The following is a 19,341-nucleotide window of genomic DNA, read 5'->3' as shown; positions in this document are numbered from 1 at the left end:
ACCTCAAACCCATTTGGATGGCTACAATCAAAACAATGGAAAATAACAAATTTTGTTAAGGATGCAGAAAAACTGTAATACTTGTGCATTGCCAATGTGATGTAAATCAGTGTAGCCACTGTGGAGAACAGTTTGGTGGTTGCTCAAAAAGTGAAACATAGAATTATTACATGACCCAGCAATTACATTCCCAGGTATACACCCCCAAAAACTGGAAACAGGTACTCAAACACTTAAATGTTCATAACAGCACTATTCATAATTGCCACAAGGTGGAAACAACTCAAGAGTTCATCAGCTGAACAGATAAACAGAATATATTCTATATCCACGATGGAATACTATTTGGCATAAAAGGGAATGAAATACTAATAGATTCTACAACTTGGATGAGCCTTGAAAACACATTATGCTAAGTGAAAGAAGACCATCACGAAAGGCCACATATTATATGATTCCATTTATATGAAATATCCAGAATAGGCAGATGTATAGAGACAGGAAGCAGACTCATGGTTGCCAGGAGCTGGGGAGAGGAGGAAATAGGGAGTGACTGCTAATAGGTATGAGGTTTTCCTCTGGGTTGGTGAAAATATCTTAGAACTAGATAGAGATTATAGTTCCAAGTATAGTTTCCAATGTATGGAGAACATCGTAAATTCACCACATTATATACTTTACAATGGTTAATTTTATGTTATGTGAATTTTACCTCAATTTTTTTAAATGGCTTAGTGGGGTACAAGTAAAAGACCCTTTTTCACAATGGCCCAGATGAGAAATGACTATTAGGGTGGTGGCAGTGGAGACTAAGTAAAAGAGACAGATCCAAGAACTATGTTTGGAGGCAGACTCAACAAATCTTGAAAATAGAATATCCATGGTAATACCTATGCAGGAGGCATGTAACACGGGAGGCAATAAGGGAGGTAAGGCAGGCAGCCAATTAGGTATTCCAAAAGCTCAAAGCTGAATCTAGAGAGTGGGTGTGGTAGGCAAAATAATGGCTCCCCAAAGACATCCATGTCCTAACTCCCAGAACCTGTTAATATATCAGGTTACATGGCAAAGTGGAATTAAAATTGCAGATGAAATTAAAATTCTAATCAACTGCTCTTGGGATGGGGAGATTAGCCTGGATTATTTTGGTGTACTGAATAAATGTTCTTGTAAGTGGAAGAGCGGGGTAGAAGACAGACCGAAAAAGACAGCAGTGGAGAATTCGACCCACTTTGCTGGCTTTGGACGCAAGAAAAGGGCCATGAGCCAAAGAATACTGACAGCCTCTCACAGGGGTGTCCAACCTGCGGCCCACAGGGCCATGTGTGGCTCAGGATGGCTATGAATGCAGCCTGACACAAAATTGTAAATTTACTTAAAACATTAGGAGATGTTTTGCAACATATTTAATGTGTGTGTGGCCCAAGACAACTCTTCTTCCAGTGTGGCCCAGAGACGTGAAAAGGTTGGACACCTCTCAAAATGGATTCTCCCCCAGAGCCTCAAGAAAGGAATACAGTCCCATCAACACCTTGGTTTCAGCCCATTGAGATCCTGACTTCAGACTTCTGACTTCCAGAAGTGTCAGATATTAAATTTGTGTTGTTTTAAGCCTCTAAGTTTGTGGCAATCTGTTATAGTAGAGAGAGGAAATTAATACAGTGGCGTAGAGTTGACAACTGAAGGGGAAACTGAACAGACCTGGCAACAGATAGGGTATGGGTGGGAAGGGAGGTTAAGGTATCAAAGCCAACTTGGAGTTCTGATCCTAGATAACTTCAACAAAGGAAAAGGTAGCAAGAGAGGGGATGGGGCTTCAGAGGGAAAGGAAAAGAAGGCTGCTGTTTGAGAGGGCCAGGGAAGGATGGCTTCCAGGAGGAAGTGGCATTTGCAAGGGGCCCTGATGAATGGGTAGAAACTGCAGGATGAGGTGGGAGGGTGAGTGTGAGCAAATCAGAGGAGGCGAGGGTTGAATGGGTGTGAGGAACAGTGAGCATTCTGGTGGAATGGTGCAAGTTGAGCAGTGCTAGGAGAGATATTGGAAAAATGTAATGGATGAGAAGGCTCCTGCATGATACCCTAAGACAGGGGTGTCAAACTCATTTTCACGGGGGGCTACATTAGCCTTGAGGTTGCCTTCAAAGGGCCAAAGTATAAATGTAACTACTCCTTAACTGTTAAGGAGCTGAAATTACAGTTGGCCCTTTGAAGGCAACCTTGAGGCTAATGTGGCCCCCAGCAAAAATGAGTTTGACACCCCTGCCTTAAGGGATCCAGCTTCATGCAGCAGACAGTTGGAGGACATCAGGGAATTTGCCCTTGGTGAGGAGTTGCATAACATGATTGGAGCCCACTCTAGGAAGCTTCAAGTCAGTAAGAAGTGGTGAGTATATGGGGGACAATGGGAGGTACAGGTAGGTTCTAAGGGTAAGAATTCTCTCTAGTCTCAGGCATGTCACCAGATCACCTGGTAAACCCTGACTGTTTTGCAGCATAGGAAGACACTGATGACCCAAATTCACAGCCAGGACCCTTGTTCACAGGTTGGAGGTGGGAGAAACACCACAGGAGCCTCTCTTATGTCCACATTTGCTTCCCTCGTAGAGGAAAAAGTCTCTTTACTGGCCCAATTCCTTTCCTTACATGCAGGTAAGACATGTACAGAAGACATTTGTTAAAATATACAATACTTGGGTAGGGCTACACATATGACATTAGCACATGGTGCTTTTCTCATACTCACTGGCTCACTAGGTGGATTGCTGACCATGGGACCTACGACAAGCAGACCCTAAGAGCCCTGTGCTCCAAGCACTGGAGCATCTGTGGGTCAGCGTGAGGGCACTAGGAGGGAAGAACACATAGGATCTAGGCAAAAAAAAAAAAAGCATATGTCCACTTTTCTTGCAGATTAGACCAACATTTAGGATACCCACCTCTTCTTATTCCTAGTTCCTCTAGGCTCTGTATTTCCAAGCACACCTGAATTATTTCAAAAGCATAGCCCCTCAGTACTGTGGTAGGCAGCTTCCACTTGAACTGAGAGCTTGAACAGAAGAGCACCTGTCAGCAGTCCCTAGTGCAGAGAGAGAAATACTGGAGACACCTCAGGAGTTGAGAATCTAAAGGATTAGGATGAATAATACATAGACAAAGACACCTCCCAAGATGGTAGGAAGAGTTCAAATTAACTGAGTGCAATCTGTACCCATAAATTAGGGGGAGGCAAAGGTATTGTCACTCTCTGGTCAAATCGAACTAAAATAGACCAAAATAATTCAAAGATTAAAAAAGCCACATTTGGTCATTCTTACTTCTCCAAAGTTCTCTTACTTTAGGTCAATAATTCCTTTCTAGATTACGGAATGCCAGCTGTAAGGAGGCATCTAGTCTACCCTCCTAGTTTTGTGAGAAAAATGAGGCTCAATTTAGACTGGAGTCTTGAACAAGTTTAAGGGCCAAATGCAAGGTCAGCAGGGACTAGAACCCCAAAGTATCTATCCAGGAATCTCCTGGTTATACCAGAGAGTTAGCAATTTGATTTTGTGAACTTTTTTTTTTACATTTGTAAGAAAAACCTGAGTAGCACCAATAGGGATATTAAACCAATTCTGACTTTTAGAATCTTTTTAAAAATATATTTGATTGATTATGCTATTACAGTTGTCCCAATTTTCCCCCTTTGCCTCCCTTCACCTGGTACCCCCATTTCCTCTGGTAATCCTCCCTTAGTTCATGGCCATGGGCCATGCATATAAGTTCTTTGGCTTCTCCACTTCCTATACTGTTCATAACGTCCCCATCTATTCTGTACCTACCAATTTGTAGTTCTTAATCCCTGCACCTTTTCTCCCCTTCTACCTCTTCTGCCTCCTTTCTACCTCTGATAACCCTCCAAATGATCTCCATAGCTATGATTCTATTTCCATTCTGTTTGTTTGCTTAGTTTGTTTTTTTTAGATTCAATTGTTAATAGTTGTGAATTTATTGCCATTTTAGTTTTGACCTTCTTCTTTTTTCTTAAATAAGTTTCTTTAACATCTCACATAATAAGAGCTTGGTGACAATGAACTCCTTTAGCTTTACCTTGATGGGAAACACTTTATCTACCCTCCCATTCTAAATGATAGCTTTGCTGGATAGAGTAATCTAGGTTGTAGGTCCTTGCTTTTTTATCACTTTGAATACTTCTTGCCAGTCCCTTCTAGCCTGCAAAGTTTATTTTGAGAAATCAGCTAGCAATCTTATGGGAACTCCTTTGTAGGTAACTCTCTGCTTTTGAGATTCTCCCTTTATCTTTAGCCTTTGGTAATTTTTAAAAGATTTTTTTTATTTATTTTTACAGAGAAGGGAATAAAGGGAAAAAGAAAGTTAGAGAAATATCAATTGGTTGCCTCTCACACACTCCTATCCGGGGACCTGGACAACAACCCAGGCATTCCCTGACTGGGAATTGAACTGGCAACCTTTTGATTTGCAAGCAGGCACTCAATCCACTGAGCCACACCAGCCAGGGTTAACCTGGCATTTTGATTATGATGTGTCTTGTGGTCCTCTTTGTGTCAATCTTGTATGGGACTCTCTATGCTTTCTGGACTTACGTGTCTATTTCCATCACCAAATTAGGGAAGTTTTCTTTCATTTTTTTTAAAATAAGTTTTCAATTTCTTGCTCTTTTTCTTCTCCTTCTGGCACTACCATAATTTGAATGTTGGTATGTCTGAAATTGCCCCAAAGGCTCCTTAGTCTATTATTGTTTGGGGGGCTGTTTTTCCTTCTTGTTGTTCTGGTGTTTTCCTTTCTTATGTTCCATATCATTGATTGGATTCTCAGCTTCATCTACTCTACTGTTGGTTCCCTGTAAATTGTTCTTTATTTCATTTAGTGTAACCTTCATTTCTGCCTGGGTCTTTTTTATGCTGTTGAAGGACCCAGTGAGTTCCTTTGAGCATCCTAATAATGAGTGTTTTGAACTCTGCATCTGATAGATTGCTTACCTCCATTTTGCTTAGTTCTTTTTCTGGAGTTTTGTTCTGTTCTTTCATTTGGGCCATATTTCTTTCCTCCTTTTGGCAACCTCCTGTGTTTGTTTCTATGTATTAGATAGAACTGCTTTGACTCCCTGTCTTATTAGTGTGGCCTATTATAGAAAAGTACATACACTGTAAGTTGGATGGGGTGGAGCCTTAGATAATCACCTCAGTGGGGCAACTGGTGTAAACTAGGTTGATGGAGTCTCAGATATGGTATGCCACTCTGTCTGTGGCTTTGTGTAGGAGAGGGCTCAGAAAGGGGACAATGTCGCTGCCTGGTCTCTGGTGTTTTGTTGGAGAGGAAGCTGTCCCCAGGCACTCACCTTGATGTCAGACACTTCAATTTCTCCCCATATGCCACCAGTGCCCTTCCAGCTGCTGGCCTGGTGCTATAGTCCAGAGGGAGTGAATCTGCGTAAGTCCTAAGTCTGTTGCAGGCCCTTTAAGAGGAGACTCCTGAGAATCCCGAAGTTTCTTCCATCACCCCAACCCCCATTGGTTTCTACAGGCAGTAGTTATGGGGATTTACCTTCCTGGCACTGGAGTCTCAGGCTGGGTGGTCTGGTGTGAGGCTGGGATCCCTACCTCCCAAGGTATCCCTCATGATTTTTATCCATTACACGTGGTTGTGGAATGCCTGTTCCACATTTCCACACATCTCCGTTTCTCCACCCCCATACCGGTCTAGATGAATCAGACTACTTTAATTCGTTGGTTGTCAGACTTCCATGCAGCTCGATTTTCCAACTTCCGGGTGTTAGTTGTTTTATAGTCTCATGGTAATTTTTGCTGTGGTTGTGCGAGGAGGCAAGGCTATGCCTCCATCTTAACCAGAAGTCCAGATCTTATTTTTAGAAGCTGGATAAGTTTCTACTTTAATCTGTATTAAAAGTATTTTCCTGAAGACAGAAATCACCCAAGTGTATACACTAGGACTCACTGGTATAATTTAAACATGTTATCACCATTTCAAAGAAATCCACTATTGACTCAAAACTTTAACATCATGTTTCAGAGTTCCATATAAAATATGCACTTATAATAGCCATAGGGTGAAAATGTCCATTGATGGATGAATAAGCAAAATGAGGTGTATATATAACATATAGTGAAATATTATTCAGCCAAAAAAGGAAGAAAATTCTGACACACAACAACATAAGTAAACATTGAGATATTATGCTAAGTAAAATAAGTCAGATACAAAAGCCAAATATTGCATGATTCCACTTATATGAGACTATAGAATAGTCAAATTCATAGAAACAGAAAGGAGAACAGTGGCTACTGGGCTGAGCAGGAGAGACAATGGGAAGTTAGTGTTTAATGGGTATAGAGTTTCAGTTTGCAATGAAGAAAAAGTTTTGGAGATGGATGGTGATGATGGTTGTACACACTGTGAATAAATCCTAAACTGAACTGTACACTTAAAAATGGTTAAAATGATGAAAGTACACTATGTATATTTTACTACAATAAAAGAGGCACTAATCTCCATAAAAACACTATCTTATATACTTCATTTCCTAAATCTGCTTTCTTCATTCAGCCAATTTATACTTAGCACTTACTATTGTGCCAGGCAGTGTGGTATAAAGGTTGGGATTAAATGGCCAAGTCCCTGATCTCATGAATATTTGGTGGCAGCTGGGGTGCAGGCAGATAATACACAGATAAATGTACGATGTCAGGTGGAAGTGAGTGCAATGGAAAAATCATTAGGCAGAGTGAGGGAGAACAGTGTGCAGAGGCTAATGCGGATTGGGGGGAGAGTTGCTATGTTGTAGAGGGTGGTTGGGAAAGAATCCTCCCATGGGTGACATTTGAGCAGAGACTTAGAGGGGCAGAGTGCTCCAAGCAGAAGACACAGCTCTGTAAAGGAAGCAGTGTGGCGGGAAGGGGATAAAGGAGGTAGTAAGGAGGCCCAGAGCACACAGCCACATTTTGTTTCTAACAAACTTTTCAAAGGACAGTAGGTCAGTACAGAAATATTGCCTCTACCACCCTGGCTGGTGTGGCTCAATGGACTGAACACTGGCCTGTGAACTGAAAGGTCGCTGGTTCAATTCCCAGTTAGGGCACATGCATGGGTTGCGGGCCAGGTCCCCAGCTGGGGATATGCAAGAGGCAACAGATCAATGTATCTCTCACACATCAGTGTTCCTCTCCCTCTCTCCCTCCCTCCTCCTCTCTCTAAAAATAAATAAGTAAAATATGTTTTAAATGTGAAAAAAGAAATATTTCATCTACCATCTATGAGTCTTTCATTTGTCTTAATGATCAGAAGAACCAACTCTCATACCTTACTCTAATAGACAACGTTTGCCCGTTTGTAAAGAGACATTGGCATCTCTCATTGTTACTAATTTACATCTTCCATTGCTAGACTGCCCTCCAGTGTCTTTGTGTGAAAACAGCACTTGGATTTTTCCCCCCTTTAATTATTTTTGTATTTGGCCAAAAAATAAAAGCGGGCATATCATCTTTCTCACAAAAAAAATAATGTGAGATTAATTAAGAAGATAAGTATAATTGTTTCAAAATAAGCCTGCATTACTTGTAAAGTGGTAAAGTGTATACATGTGCAATGATGTTTTTAAATGACCATATAAATTTTAAAAGGATCCGAAGAGAGGCCCTTATTTTGATAATATACAATTTTTCATCATTGTTGAACTTGCAGTTAAACAGTAAACACACTTTACTACCACTAAACTGTGACCCTAATTTTACTGGGGGTGGCAAGTAGGACAATAAAGTAAAAAGTGTTGCCTTTAAAATTTTTCAATAATAAAGAGCACTACAGTGACTGCCTTCTCGGTCAAAACATTGTGCAGAGAAATAGTTAAGACAGTCTTGCCTATACCAGACATCCTAGTAAAACAGAATCCTTGCTTCTCATGAAAATTGGTTTTGATTCCTTTGTTACAAAATCTAGCAGCTCTGTTAATCACAAAAGCCTAACTAAGAGGAAGACATTACCTGTAGTGTAGTTCTGAACAGAACTTGCAGGAGAGGTAAAATTCTATGGCCATTAAAGACACCTTATAGCTGGGTCAGTATGAAAGTCAATGACGCAGAGGAAAAAGTCACCAGCTGTGTAACCAATAAGAGAGACTGCTTACTTTACTGTGCAAGGAGTCTGCTGATCCAAGGAAAATGGGCAAATAAACCTTCCAAAAGCATTCTGCAATCCAGGTATCTCTTTCTGGAGGGTGATTTGAAACAAGCATTAAAAGGCTTAAAATCTCCATACTCTTTGACCCAGCACGTTCACATACAGAAACTTACCTCAAAGGATCTAAGTAAGGGTAGCCAAATTTGGGTATAGGAACATTTATCTCTGCACATTCCAAAAAAGAAAACTCAGAAATAGACTAAATGCACAACTGTCCAGAAAGTATCCAGGTGTGTTATATGAAAAACAGAGACAGTTTTTGAAGAAGATACAAGATACAAGAAACATTGTACATAGGACAATAATGCCTTGGTTCCCTTCAGAGTAGGCACCTTGGGACCTCACATAGTTCTTCCAGCATCTCTTCCACTGTTCAAAACGCTCTGAAAAATCCTTTGTTGGAGTTGCCATCAGTGGCCCCATCATATTTTTCTGAATCTCATCAGTGGTCTGAAATCTCTTCCCCTTCAATGGTGACTTTAGTTTTGGAAAAAGTCAGAAGTTGCAGGGTGGCAAATCTGGGCTGTAGGGTGGCTAAGTCACCTAGCTGATTTGATGTTTTGCCACAAAACTCTGAATGAGACATGATGCATGAGTAGGTGTGCTGTCATGATGAAGTTGCCAATCACCAGTTGCCATAGCAGCAGCCGTTTAATCATATTGCATCTCTCTACTGATGAAGAACATTAAGGTAGTACTCCCTATTAACTGTTTGGCCTGGAGGACCGTACTTGTGATGGACAACACATTCTCAATAAAAGAATATGGCTAACATGGCCTTGATCTTGCTGCAATTTTGCCATGCCTTCTTCAGGCACAAAGAACAAGAAGACTTCCATTGGGACAACTGGGCCTTCATTTCTGGACCATAGATATAGACCTATGATTAATCTCCAGTTATGACCTTCTTGAGGAAATCTGGTTTATTGGTAGTGGTTTAAATCAAGTCATTAGCAAGTGCTGCATGATGTTCCTTCTGCTCTGGTAGCAGAAGCCATAGAATGAATTTTGCCATGGCACGTTTCATGACAAGATCCAATGCCAAAATTTTGGACACAGTAGTTTTTGGAATCCCCAGATCAACTTCTAGTTCTCATACTGCCAGTTTCTGATCTTTGTTGACTGCAGCCTGTACACATTCAACAGATTACTGACCATCTTTCAAGCATTTGTGGCACATTTTTATTTGTGCTGCACTCATTGCATTGTCCCCCAAAGGCCTTCTGAATCATCTGAACAGTTTCCACAGAGGGATGTTCAACTTTCTCTCTCACTGCTTCCAGTCTTCCCTGCTTTAGTCTCTCCCCCTCTGCATCCCTCTTCTTGGATTTCTATCCTCCCTTTGGCTCCCTTCCTTACTTTCTTCCCTTAATGGCCTCACAGTAGTACAGAAAGACAGCAGTGGTTGTCGCCACAACCTCAGGAGGCTTCAAAAATGAGGCCAACCCTACAAAAGGACCTACCAGAAACCCATTAAAGCTCCTTCACACCACTTACCACAGCCCAACTGGCTCCTCACATACTGTCCCTTATTGTTTACCTAGGTGCTTAGCTTGTATTTGTCACCTCTCTAAACTGTCTTCACTTGTTTTTTTCCTTTTCCTTGCTTCCTCTCTAAGCTGACACTGCCCAGCAACAGGTAGATCCTCAGCACACTTCTTCCTGCCACCTCTGAACATATATAATCACTGGGCCCTTTTCCTTTCCAAGTTTAGTAATTAGAAACTAATTACTCTGGAAAATAGAGTATCAAGATAAAAAGGAAAAAGAGATTACAGGTATCAGAAATCTTGCAAAATTTGCTACAAGCAGCTAAAACAAGATTTAGAGGGAAATTTATTATTAAATTTTTATACTAAAAAAGAAGAAAGGTCTAAAAACAATTACTTAGAAACTAGAACAAAAGGGGAAATTAAACCCAAAGTGAGCTGAAGATGGGAAATAACAAAGATGGGAACAGAAATCAATGAAATAGAAAACTGAAAACAATAGGGAAAAAAAAAATCAACAAGACCAAAAGATGGTTCTTTAAGAAGTCCAATAAAACTACTAAAACTTAGCCAGACTGACCAAATGAAAAGCAGAGAAAAAAGAATCACCAATATCAGGGAGAGAGGACACAACACTAATGACAATATAACCATTAAGAGGAAGATAAGACTAGAGGTGGGTATAAGGGGTAAGTCCAAATGGGCTTGAGAGAATTTGGAGGAAGATGGAAATTTGGGAGTTAATCTAAAACTGGATTGTGAGCCCTGGCCAGTGTGGCTCAGTTGCTTAAAGCATCATCCCTTAACTGAAGGGTTGCGGGTTTGATTCCAGTCAGGGTACGTGCCTAGGTTGGGTTCGATCCCTGGTCCAAGTGTGAACGGGAGGCAGACAATCGATGTTTCTCTCTCACATTGCTGTTTCTCTTTTTCTCTTTCTCTTTCCCCTCCTCTCTCTAAAAGCAATGAAAAAAGATCTCTGGGTGAGGGTAAAAATAAAACAATAAAATTAGACTGTTGTGATGGCTGGGAAACTCTACAAATTTACTAAAGACTACTTAATTCACACTTACGAAGGATACGTTTTAGGGTTAGGGTGCCATAAAGCTGTAAAAAAAAGAGATGACCATAAACAACTCTATGCTCATAAATTTGACCACTTACATGAAATTGACAAATTTCTTGGAAAAACACAAACTACCCAGATAGAGGCATAGGTAGAAACCCTTTGCTTCCCTGTACAACCAAAAGGAGGCTAAAAACCAATCTAAAATGAATAAACAACCAGAAGCGCCAGAAAAATCAAACTGCATGGAACTCTGACAACCAAGGAATTAAAGAAAAAATCAACGAGGACAACCAAACTGGTAAGAACCTGCAGTGAGGCCGTGCAGATAGGGACAGTTAAGAAAAACCATAGAGAGGAGACAGACCACACGAGCTGGCCAGCTCAGACAAACTGAGGTGAGGCAGCAGACCCGGCAGATGGGACTGGCTGAAGGTGAAACTGAGACTCAGAGTTGACTGTGGACTACAGCAGTTGCCATGGTGGGGGAAACTCCCAGTTTCACATGAAAATTCATTGGAAAGTAGGCTAGAGATGAGCAAGGGAGCTGCATTGTTCCCTCTGGCCCCTCCCCCACAGACAGAGCCACAGTACAGCAAGGAGGGTTGCTCTGCCTGGGTGAATACCCAAAGCCCCACCCCCTTACAACTTACCAGGTGTGCCAAGACAAAGAAATATGGCCCAAATGAAAGAACAGAGCAAAACTTCAGAAAGAGAACTAGGCAATAAGGAGATAGCCAACCTATCTGATGGAGATTTTAAAGTCCTGGTAATCAAAATGCTCACAGAACTGATAGAGCTTGGTCAAAAAATGAAAAAGCAAATGAAAGACAGCCAAAATGAAATAAAGCAAAATAGTCAGGGAACCAACAGTGACAGGAAGGAAACCAGGACTCAAAGCAAAAATTTGCAACAAAAGAGAAAAATAAACATCCAACTGCAACAGAATGAAGAAAAAAGAATTCAAAAAAATGATGAGAGACTTATGAACCTCTGGGACAACCCAAAACATTCCAATATCTGAATCATAGGGGTGCCAGAAAAAGAAGAACAGTGAGAAATTGAAAACTTATTTGAATAATGAAGGAAAACTTCCCTAATCTCGTGAAAGAAATAGACTTCCAGGAAGCCCAGAGAGTCCCAAAGAAGTTGGACCCAAGGAGGAACACACTAAGGCACATCATCATTAAGTTACTCAAGATTAAAGATAAAGAGAGCATCTTAAAAGCAACAAGAGAAAAGGAGACAGTTACCTACTAAGGAGTTAGATAAGACTATTAGCTGATTTTTCAAAAGAAACCTTGCAGGCAAGAAGGGGCTGGAAAGAAGTATTCCAAATCCTGAAAGGCAAGGACCTACATCCAAGAATACTCTATCCAGCAAAACTTTCATTTAGAATGGAAGGGTAGATAAAGTGTTTCCCAGATAAGGTGAAGTTCAAGGAGTTCATCATCACTAAGCCCTTATTATATGAAATGTTAAAGGAACTTATCTAAGAAAAAGATAAAAAATATGAACAATGAAATGACAACAAACTCACAACTACAAACAAATGAACCTAAAAGAAAACAAAAACAATGAAACAAAAACTAAACAAACAACTAGAACAGGAACAGAATCAGAGAAATGGACATCACATGGAGGGAGTTCAGTGGGAAGGGAGAAGGAAGGAATGGTGGGGAAGGTACAGGGCAGAAAAAGCATAATTAGTAGGCATAAAATAGATGGGGAGAGAGAAAAAATGGTATACAAAACAGAGAACTCAACTTATATGTACAAGCCATGGAGGTGAACTAAAGGGGGAGAAATGCTGGAAGGTTGGGGGAGCAGGGAGAGGGGATAAAGGGAGGAAAATTGGAAAAACTAATAGCATAATCAATAAAAATACTTTAAAAAATAAAAATTAAAAAAAGAACTAGATAATCTAAATTTGAAGTTTAAATTAAAGAAGGCATAAACATGTAAGAAAAAAATATTACCAATTCTACACAAAACAGAAAAGAGAAAAGGAAGGAACACTCTCCATTGTATTCCATGTGGCCATCATTACCTGGATATCAAACCCAAACCAAGACAGTACAAAAAAACTATATGCTAATTTTTTGTGATGATAGATGCATATTTTGAATAAAATTTTAGCACATTTAACCCAACAATATATAAAAATAATACATTATGATCAAGTGGAGTTTATTCCTAGAATGCAAGGTTAGCACTTTAAAAATTAGTCTAATTCACCATACTAACACACTAAAGAAGAAAAGCTCTATAATCATCAAAATAGATATAGAAAAAACATTTTATAAATTCAAATCCATTCTTTTTTTTCTTAATTGAATTTACTGGGGTGACACTGGTTCACAAAACCATGTAGGTTGCAAGTGTACAACTCAATAAAACATCATCTGACTTCCAGCCAAGATAGAGGCGTAGGTAGACACACTGTGCCTCCTTGCACAACCAAAAGAGCAACAAAAAATTTAAAAATAAAAAACAACCAGAACTGCCAGAAAATCAAACTGTATGGAAGTCTGACAACCAAGGAGTTAAAGAAGAAATATTTATACAGGCCAGTAGGAGGGACGGAGACAGGCAGCCTGGCGGAGAGGATTTGTGGCAAGGTGGCTGCTGGAGGACTTGGCGACGCAGTGGATTGCAGTCCCACATTCGCGTGCAGATAAACCAGGAAGAACAACTAGGGAGTGAGACAGACCACACAACCCAGGGTTCCAATTTGGAGAAATAAAGACTAAAACCTCTGACTGAAAACACCTGGGCGGGGGGGGGCATTGAGATGGCAGCAGAAGAAATTCCCAGCCTTACAGGAGAGTTCACTGAAGAGACCCACAAGGTCTTAGAACATACACAAACCAATCACCCAGAATCAGCACCATAAGAGCCCAATTTGATTGTGGGTAGCGGGGGAAGTGACTGAAAGCCAGCAGAGAATTGAGCAAGCAACATTGTTCCCTCTCAAACCCCTCCCCCACAAACAGCATCACAACATGACGTGGGTTGCCCCACCCTGGTGAATAACTAAGGCTCTGCCCCTTACTATATAATAGACGTACGGAGACAAAAAAAAATATCACCCAAATGAAAGAAAAGATCAAAGCTCCAGAAAAAAATACAACTAAGAGACAAAAAGACAATCTATCAGATGCACAGCTCAAAACACTGGTAATCAGGATGCTCACAGAATTGGTTGAATATGGTTGCAAATTAGATGAAATGCAGGCTATGCTAAGTGAAATAAAGGAAAATGTACAGGGAATCAACAGTGATGGGAAGGAAACTGGGAGTCAAATAAACAGTGTGGACCAGAAGGAAGAAAGAAACATTCAACAAGAATAGAAGGAAAAAATGAGAATTCAAAAAAATGAGGAGAGGTTTAGGAACCTCCAGGACATCTTTAAATGTTCTAACATCCGAATCATAGGGGTACCAGAGGAGAAGAGGAAGAGCAACAAATTGAAAACTTATTTTCAATTTTTCTTTCAAATACTGAAGGAGAACTTCCCTAATCTGGCAAAGGAAATAGACTTCCAGGAAGTCCAGAAAGCCCAGAGAGTCCCAAAGAAGTTGGACCCAAGGAGGACCACATCAAGGCACATCATAATTACATTAGCCAAAATTAAAGATAAGGAAAGAATATTAAAAGCAGCAAGAGGAAAGGGGACAGTTACCTATAAAGGAGTTCCCATAAGACTGTCAGCTGATTTCTCAAAAGCAACCTTGCAGGCAAGAAGGGGCTGAAAAGAAGTATTCCAAGTCATGAAAGGCAAGGACTTTATCCTAGATGACTTTATCTAGCAAAGCTTTCATTTTGAATGGAAGGGCAGATAAAGTGCTTCTCAGATAAGGTGAAGTTAAAGGAGTTTACCATCACCAAGCCCTTATTTTATGAAATGTTAAAGGGACTTATCTAAGAAAAAGAAGAGCAAAACTATGAACAGTCACATGACAGTAAACTTACAATTATTAACAACTGAACCTAAAACAAAAACAAAAACAAAAGCAAACTAAGCAAACAAGTAGAACAGGAACAGAACCACAGAAATGGAGATCACATGGAGGGTTATCAGTGGGCGAGTGGCAGGGGGAAAAGGTACAGTGAATAAGTAGCATAAATGGTAGGTAGAAGATAGACAGGGGGAGGGTTAAGAATAGTATAGGAAATGTAGAAGCCAAAGAACTTGTACATATGACCCAGGGACATGAGCTAAAGGGGTGGAATGCGAGTGGGAGGGGGTGCACAGAGCAGAGGCGAACAAAGAAGGGAAAATGGGACAACTGTAATAGCATAATCGCTAAAATAAAATAAATTAAAAAAACAAATATATGAAACAACCTCACTGAAGGGGATGGAAAAAAGGTGCTAACCTAACTAACTCTGGAAATGAGTGGAGCTTGTAAGACTAAAGAGAAAGGAATTACACAGAGCACTGTACTCTAGTTGAGCAAGTTTTTTACCATGGAGTATGACCTAACAGTTCAGATACTGCTATATGAACATGCTGAAATTAAACAATAAAGTAACTGGATGGTGATGGTGGGAGCCAGGCTTCTCACTATTAGAAAATTTACAAATAAGCAAAGGGAGGAAGTTAGAATGATCCATGTAGTAATGGATTACAACTGGAGACAATATGAATTCATATTTAGCCTAATGGAGATACAGATGGTTACTCCATCTTTGTAGATATACACATATGAACAAAGATGAACTAAATAGAAATATTTGAGATGTGTATATGCATGAGTTACTATTGATACACACATACATATTTCTTTGCTTTATCAGCTAAGAGGACTTAAAAGAAAAGGCACCCCTAGTAATAGCACACCTAGGAGTAAAAAGTTATGCTCCCCCAACTTGAGGGAAAAGTATTTAAATTGAGCAGTGGCTACAGAAAGCAGCAGGGCTGGAGGCAGGATAAGCAGAGAAGCATGTAGTACAGCACTGCAACAAGGATAAATGTTGAACTGGTGGGAAGAGGGGTCAGGAATGGTCGGTCCCTAACTGTCTGCTACAGTTGGCTACAGTAACTGTCTGCTACTCTAAAAGCAGAAAGAAGAGACAGCAGAAGCAGGCCCATTGGCCTGAAGTGCAACCCAACTTGGGTAGAATGAAGACCTAAGGAAACTTTCCCAACTTGACATTTAGCACCTTTACTTCTGTCATACCTGTGTGCTCTGAAGACCCCAGGATGGAAGGATTCAACTCACGGTGTAGGCTCTGGGAGGTACCCTGCACATAAGCCTGCTGACATGGCCTTGGTGGGGTGTGTAGGTTGTGTTGAGAATGAACCAGTTGTTAATGGAGGTGAAGAGCATTGTACACTGAGCACCAAGCACCTTAAAAGTAAGTAACTGCATGTGGTCACTGGACCCATTGTTGAAAAGCCCACAAAAGCTGGATGGCCTCTTCACAGGCCAGAAAAGTGAATTTCTGGAAGGATGTGCAAACCCACAAGAATGGCTCCTCTAGTTCCAGGGGTGATCCCCTGAGTCCAGGCCATGTACCAGGCCTGGGTGTAGGAAATGGGAAAGGATGCATACAGCCAGGTGGGTCATGGAACAATGTGAGTCAGGAAGGAGGAAGGAAGCCAAAGTAAAAAGTTCTGGAGCCATAGACTTGGTTTCTAAACTGACCTCTGAGCCTCAGTTTCCTCATTTTTATGAACAAGTCACCTGACTTCACATGCTGGTCAGGGAATCAAAGGAGATAACCTACGTTCAGGCGAGTACTAGACCAGCAGTTCTCAAAGTGTAGTCCCAGGACACCTGGAGGGGGGCGGGGGGCGTCCCTGAGACCCTTTGAGAGGGTTTATAAGGTCTTCCCTTTTCCAGCTAGTATCTCCAACTGGGTGAGTTCGGAGTTCCTTTGTAAACTTCCTCCAGAACAGCTGATATGAGACTCCAATTATCTTTTATTAAACCAAAGTTTTTCAAAAATAATAAAACCATGCCACTGCCACTTTTTATAGTTATTTTTTCATTAAATATGTCATTTTGTGTTAAAATGTAATGTTTTTTATTTTTAAATAAACATTTTTAAAATTTGTTTTCATTCCTCATACCGTAAAAATCAAGATACAAGCAAGCAAAAGCTCTTGGAGTCCTCAATAATTTTTCGCGTGTAAAGAAAGGGGTCTTTTGCCTGATTTGGGAACCGCTGTGCTGAAACATACTTCTGAAACAACCGCTGTGCTGACACATAGTCGCAGAGGTGAGCAACCTCTGCGACTAACTCCAGGACTCCTTTTATAAAACATGTGCACTCTCAAGATTACCATTTGCGGGGGAAGCTAGTTTTGTTTTCTGGGCCTAACAGATCGACTGTCTGCACCCATTTTCCAGGTCCAAGCAAGGGTCCTCCCACAGGGAGATACAGCAGTGGAGGCGACCCTCGCTGGGCGTCCACGACCTTGGCAGACAGAGGTCGAGCCTGCGCACGGGAGACGCACAGTCCTCTAAGGCCCCCCGGGGCTCCAGCAGGAACCGGGAAACCACCTCCGGCCCACGGGGTAGGGGGTAGCCTGCACTCACAGCCTCTGCAGCGCCGCCACTGTCGCTCCGCGTACCGCACCTCGCAGTAGACGTAGCGCCATCTTTCCGATGCAAGCGCCCCGCCCCCGCCATGCTTGTCCCCACTTCGCCCCGCCCCTGCCGCTCGTCCCTCCTAACAGCCGGACGTCGCCACGCCCCTCAACGTTATTACTTTCTACGCCCGGCTCACGTCCAGCCCTGGAGTCTCTGCTTCAGCGAATTTTCTTCCCGCCTTCCCTGTCCCTGCGCACCTGCGGGCACCCCAACTTCCTTTCTGGCTGTCAGAGGAGGAGCACTGGGCCTGAGTGGGTGGTGCTCTCTTGAGCGAGTTTTCTAGTGACTGCATCCAACCCCAGTGCTTGAGGGTTTTTGAAGGAGGAATAGACTCACCTTGCGTTTTGTAGCCAAAACAGATCACATTGTCTAGGGATTTGTTGTTTTTGTTGTTAAAAACATTGCCTCAAAAAGTGTGAGCGTCACCATGTGCAAGCCTTGGTTAACTTTTAATCCATAGGGTGTACGTGCATGGAACGGGCAGCTTTCTGAGCCAAAGAAGTGCTTGCTGAAGATGGACCAGCAGACAACTCTGGCCAGGTTTTCAGCAAATACAACTCCTGCTTCATAGTGGAGAAACTGTTTAGGTATTAAAAAAGAATTTATTAGCTCTGTGACTTTGGGAAAGTTACTTAACGCTCTTATGCTTCAGTTATCTATAAAATGGGACTATGAATAGTACTCATCTCATAGGGTTATTATAAGGTTATATTGAGTTAATATACAGATAAAGAGTTTAAAACTTTGCTTAGCCCAGAGCAAGTGCTCAATAGTGTTAACTACATCTCATTATTATCATCACATCAATAACTTCCTTAAAACTCTTAGTGGCTTCCAGTGGGAAGCATTTAGAGTGAAATCCAAATTCTTCCCTACAACCCTGAAGGCCTTACATGACCTGGCCTCCACCTGTCTTTCCAATTGTATCTCAACCTCCCACTGTCTTCTTTCCACATTTCTTAAAGTTCACTAAGCCCCTTCCCACTTCAGGACTTTGGGACATAATGTTCCTATCTCCAAAACACTCATAGCTACAAATTTTCATCTTCTAGGACATTTACCATACCTGCCACCTGTGCAAAGGGGCCTGTGCAGATGACCCAAACTAAAGTATCACCCACTCCAGCCTCACTGTGAATCAATTTCACTGTCACAGCAACCTGGTCATTTTCATCACAGCCTTCACTACAATGTTTATTCATGTATTTGTGAATTTACTTTCTTATTGCTTTCCCTGCAGTGGAAGAAATAGTAGTTCCTTACATGGGAGGGAAATGTCATCCGTGGGCTTTTGGGTGTATTATCATTTAGGAGGCAGGGCTAGGAATGTGCAGGCAGTCCCACTTAAAAAGACTGTTAGTGTTCTGGTTTAGAAACAACATCTATTGGATTAGACTGTGAACATTTTGAGAACAGGGAGTTGGTGTATCTTGTCATTGCTGTATGTCCCTGGCTCAGTGATAGGTATTTAATAAATACAAGATGAAAATGTTCTACCAGCCTTATTGTAATTCTGAGAACTGCCATATGAGTAGTTATCCTTATTAAGAATGCCCTTACCCTTAAGGCTTGTTAACTGATTCAATTTCTTTGAGATTCTGCTTGGAAAAAATCATAGCTGTGCCCATTCTCACCACACTGTTGTTATTTTACTGAGCTTCTTCATGAGATAACAAACTGGTAGGTTTTAAGAATTGTTTTCTAATGTTGGTATATTTTAAATAAAGCTTTATAAAACTTTATCTAAATAGAATATGCATTTGTCTGTGGAGTGTGGATTTCTCTGTGGAGGCTGTGTTTCCAGATCTAATAGAAAAAAGGATCCAGAGTTTCTCCTTTGAGGCTAGTCAAATCTGTCTTTACTCACTGTCCCCCCAAATCAAAAGAAAATAAGGTATGTTTGCCCCAAGGGTATTTAAAAAATCATATAAAATTTACCAGGGTGAATAATTCAATGAGACCCATTACCCT

General features: G+C 41.1%; 1 protein-coding gene across 1 annotated transcript in view; it reads right to left on the bottom strand.

Moving 5' to 3' along the window:
- CLYBL (citramalyl-CoA lyase) overlaps positions 1-17,413 on the bottom strand; it is a 298,084-nt gene extending 280,671 nt beyond the window's left edge. The window contains exon 1 of the mRNA XM_045821587.1: positions 17,317-17,413. Coding sequence (XP_045677543.1) covers positions 17,317-17,378 — 62 coding nt within the window. The 5' untranslated portion in view covers positions 17,379-17,413. The remainder of the gene's footprint in view (positions 1-17,316) is intronic.
- Between the last annotated feature and the right edge of the window lie 1,928 nt (positions 17,414-19,341).

This window comes from Phyllostomus hastatus, unplaced genomic scaffold (assembly GCF_019186645.2).
Source record: "Phyllostomus hastatus isolate PE091 unplaced genomic scaffold, TTU_PhHast_1.1 phas_scaffold_46, whole genome shotgun sequence".
Taxonomy (NCBI): Eukaryota; Metazoa; Chordata; class Mammalia; order Chiroptera; family Phyllostomidae; genus Phyllostomus; species Phyllostomus hastatus.
The sequence above is the reverse complement of the archived record's forward strand: the minus strand, read 5'-3'. Positions and strand labels throughout refer to the sequence as shown.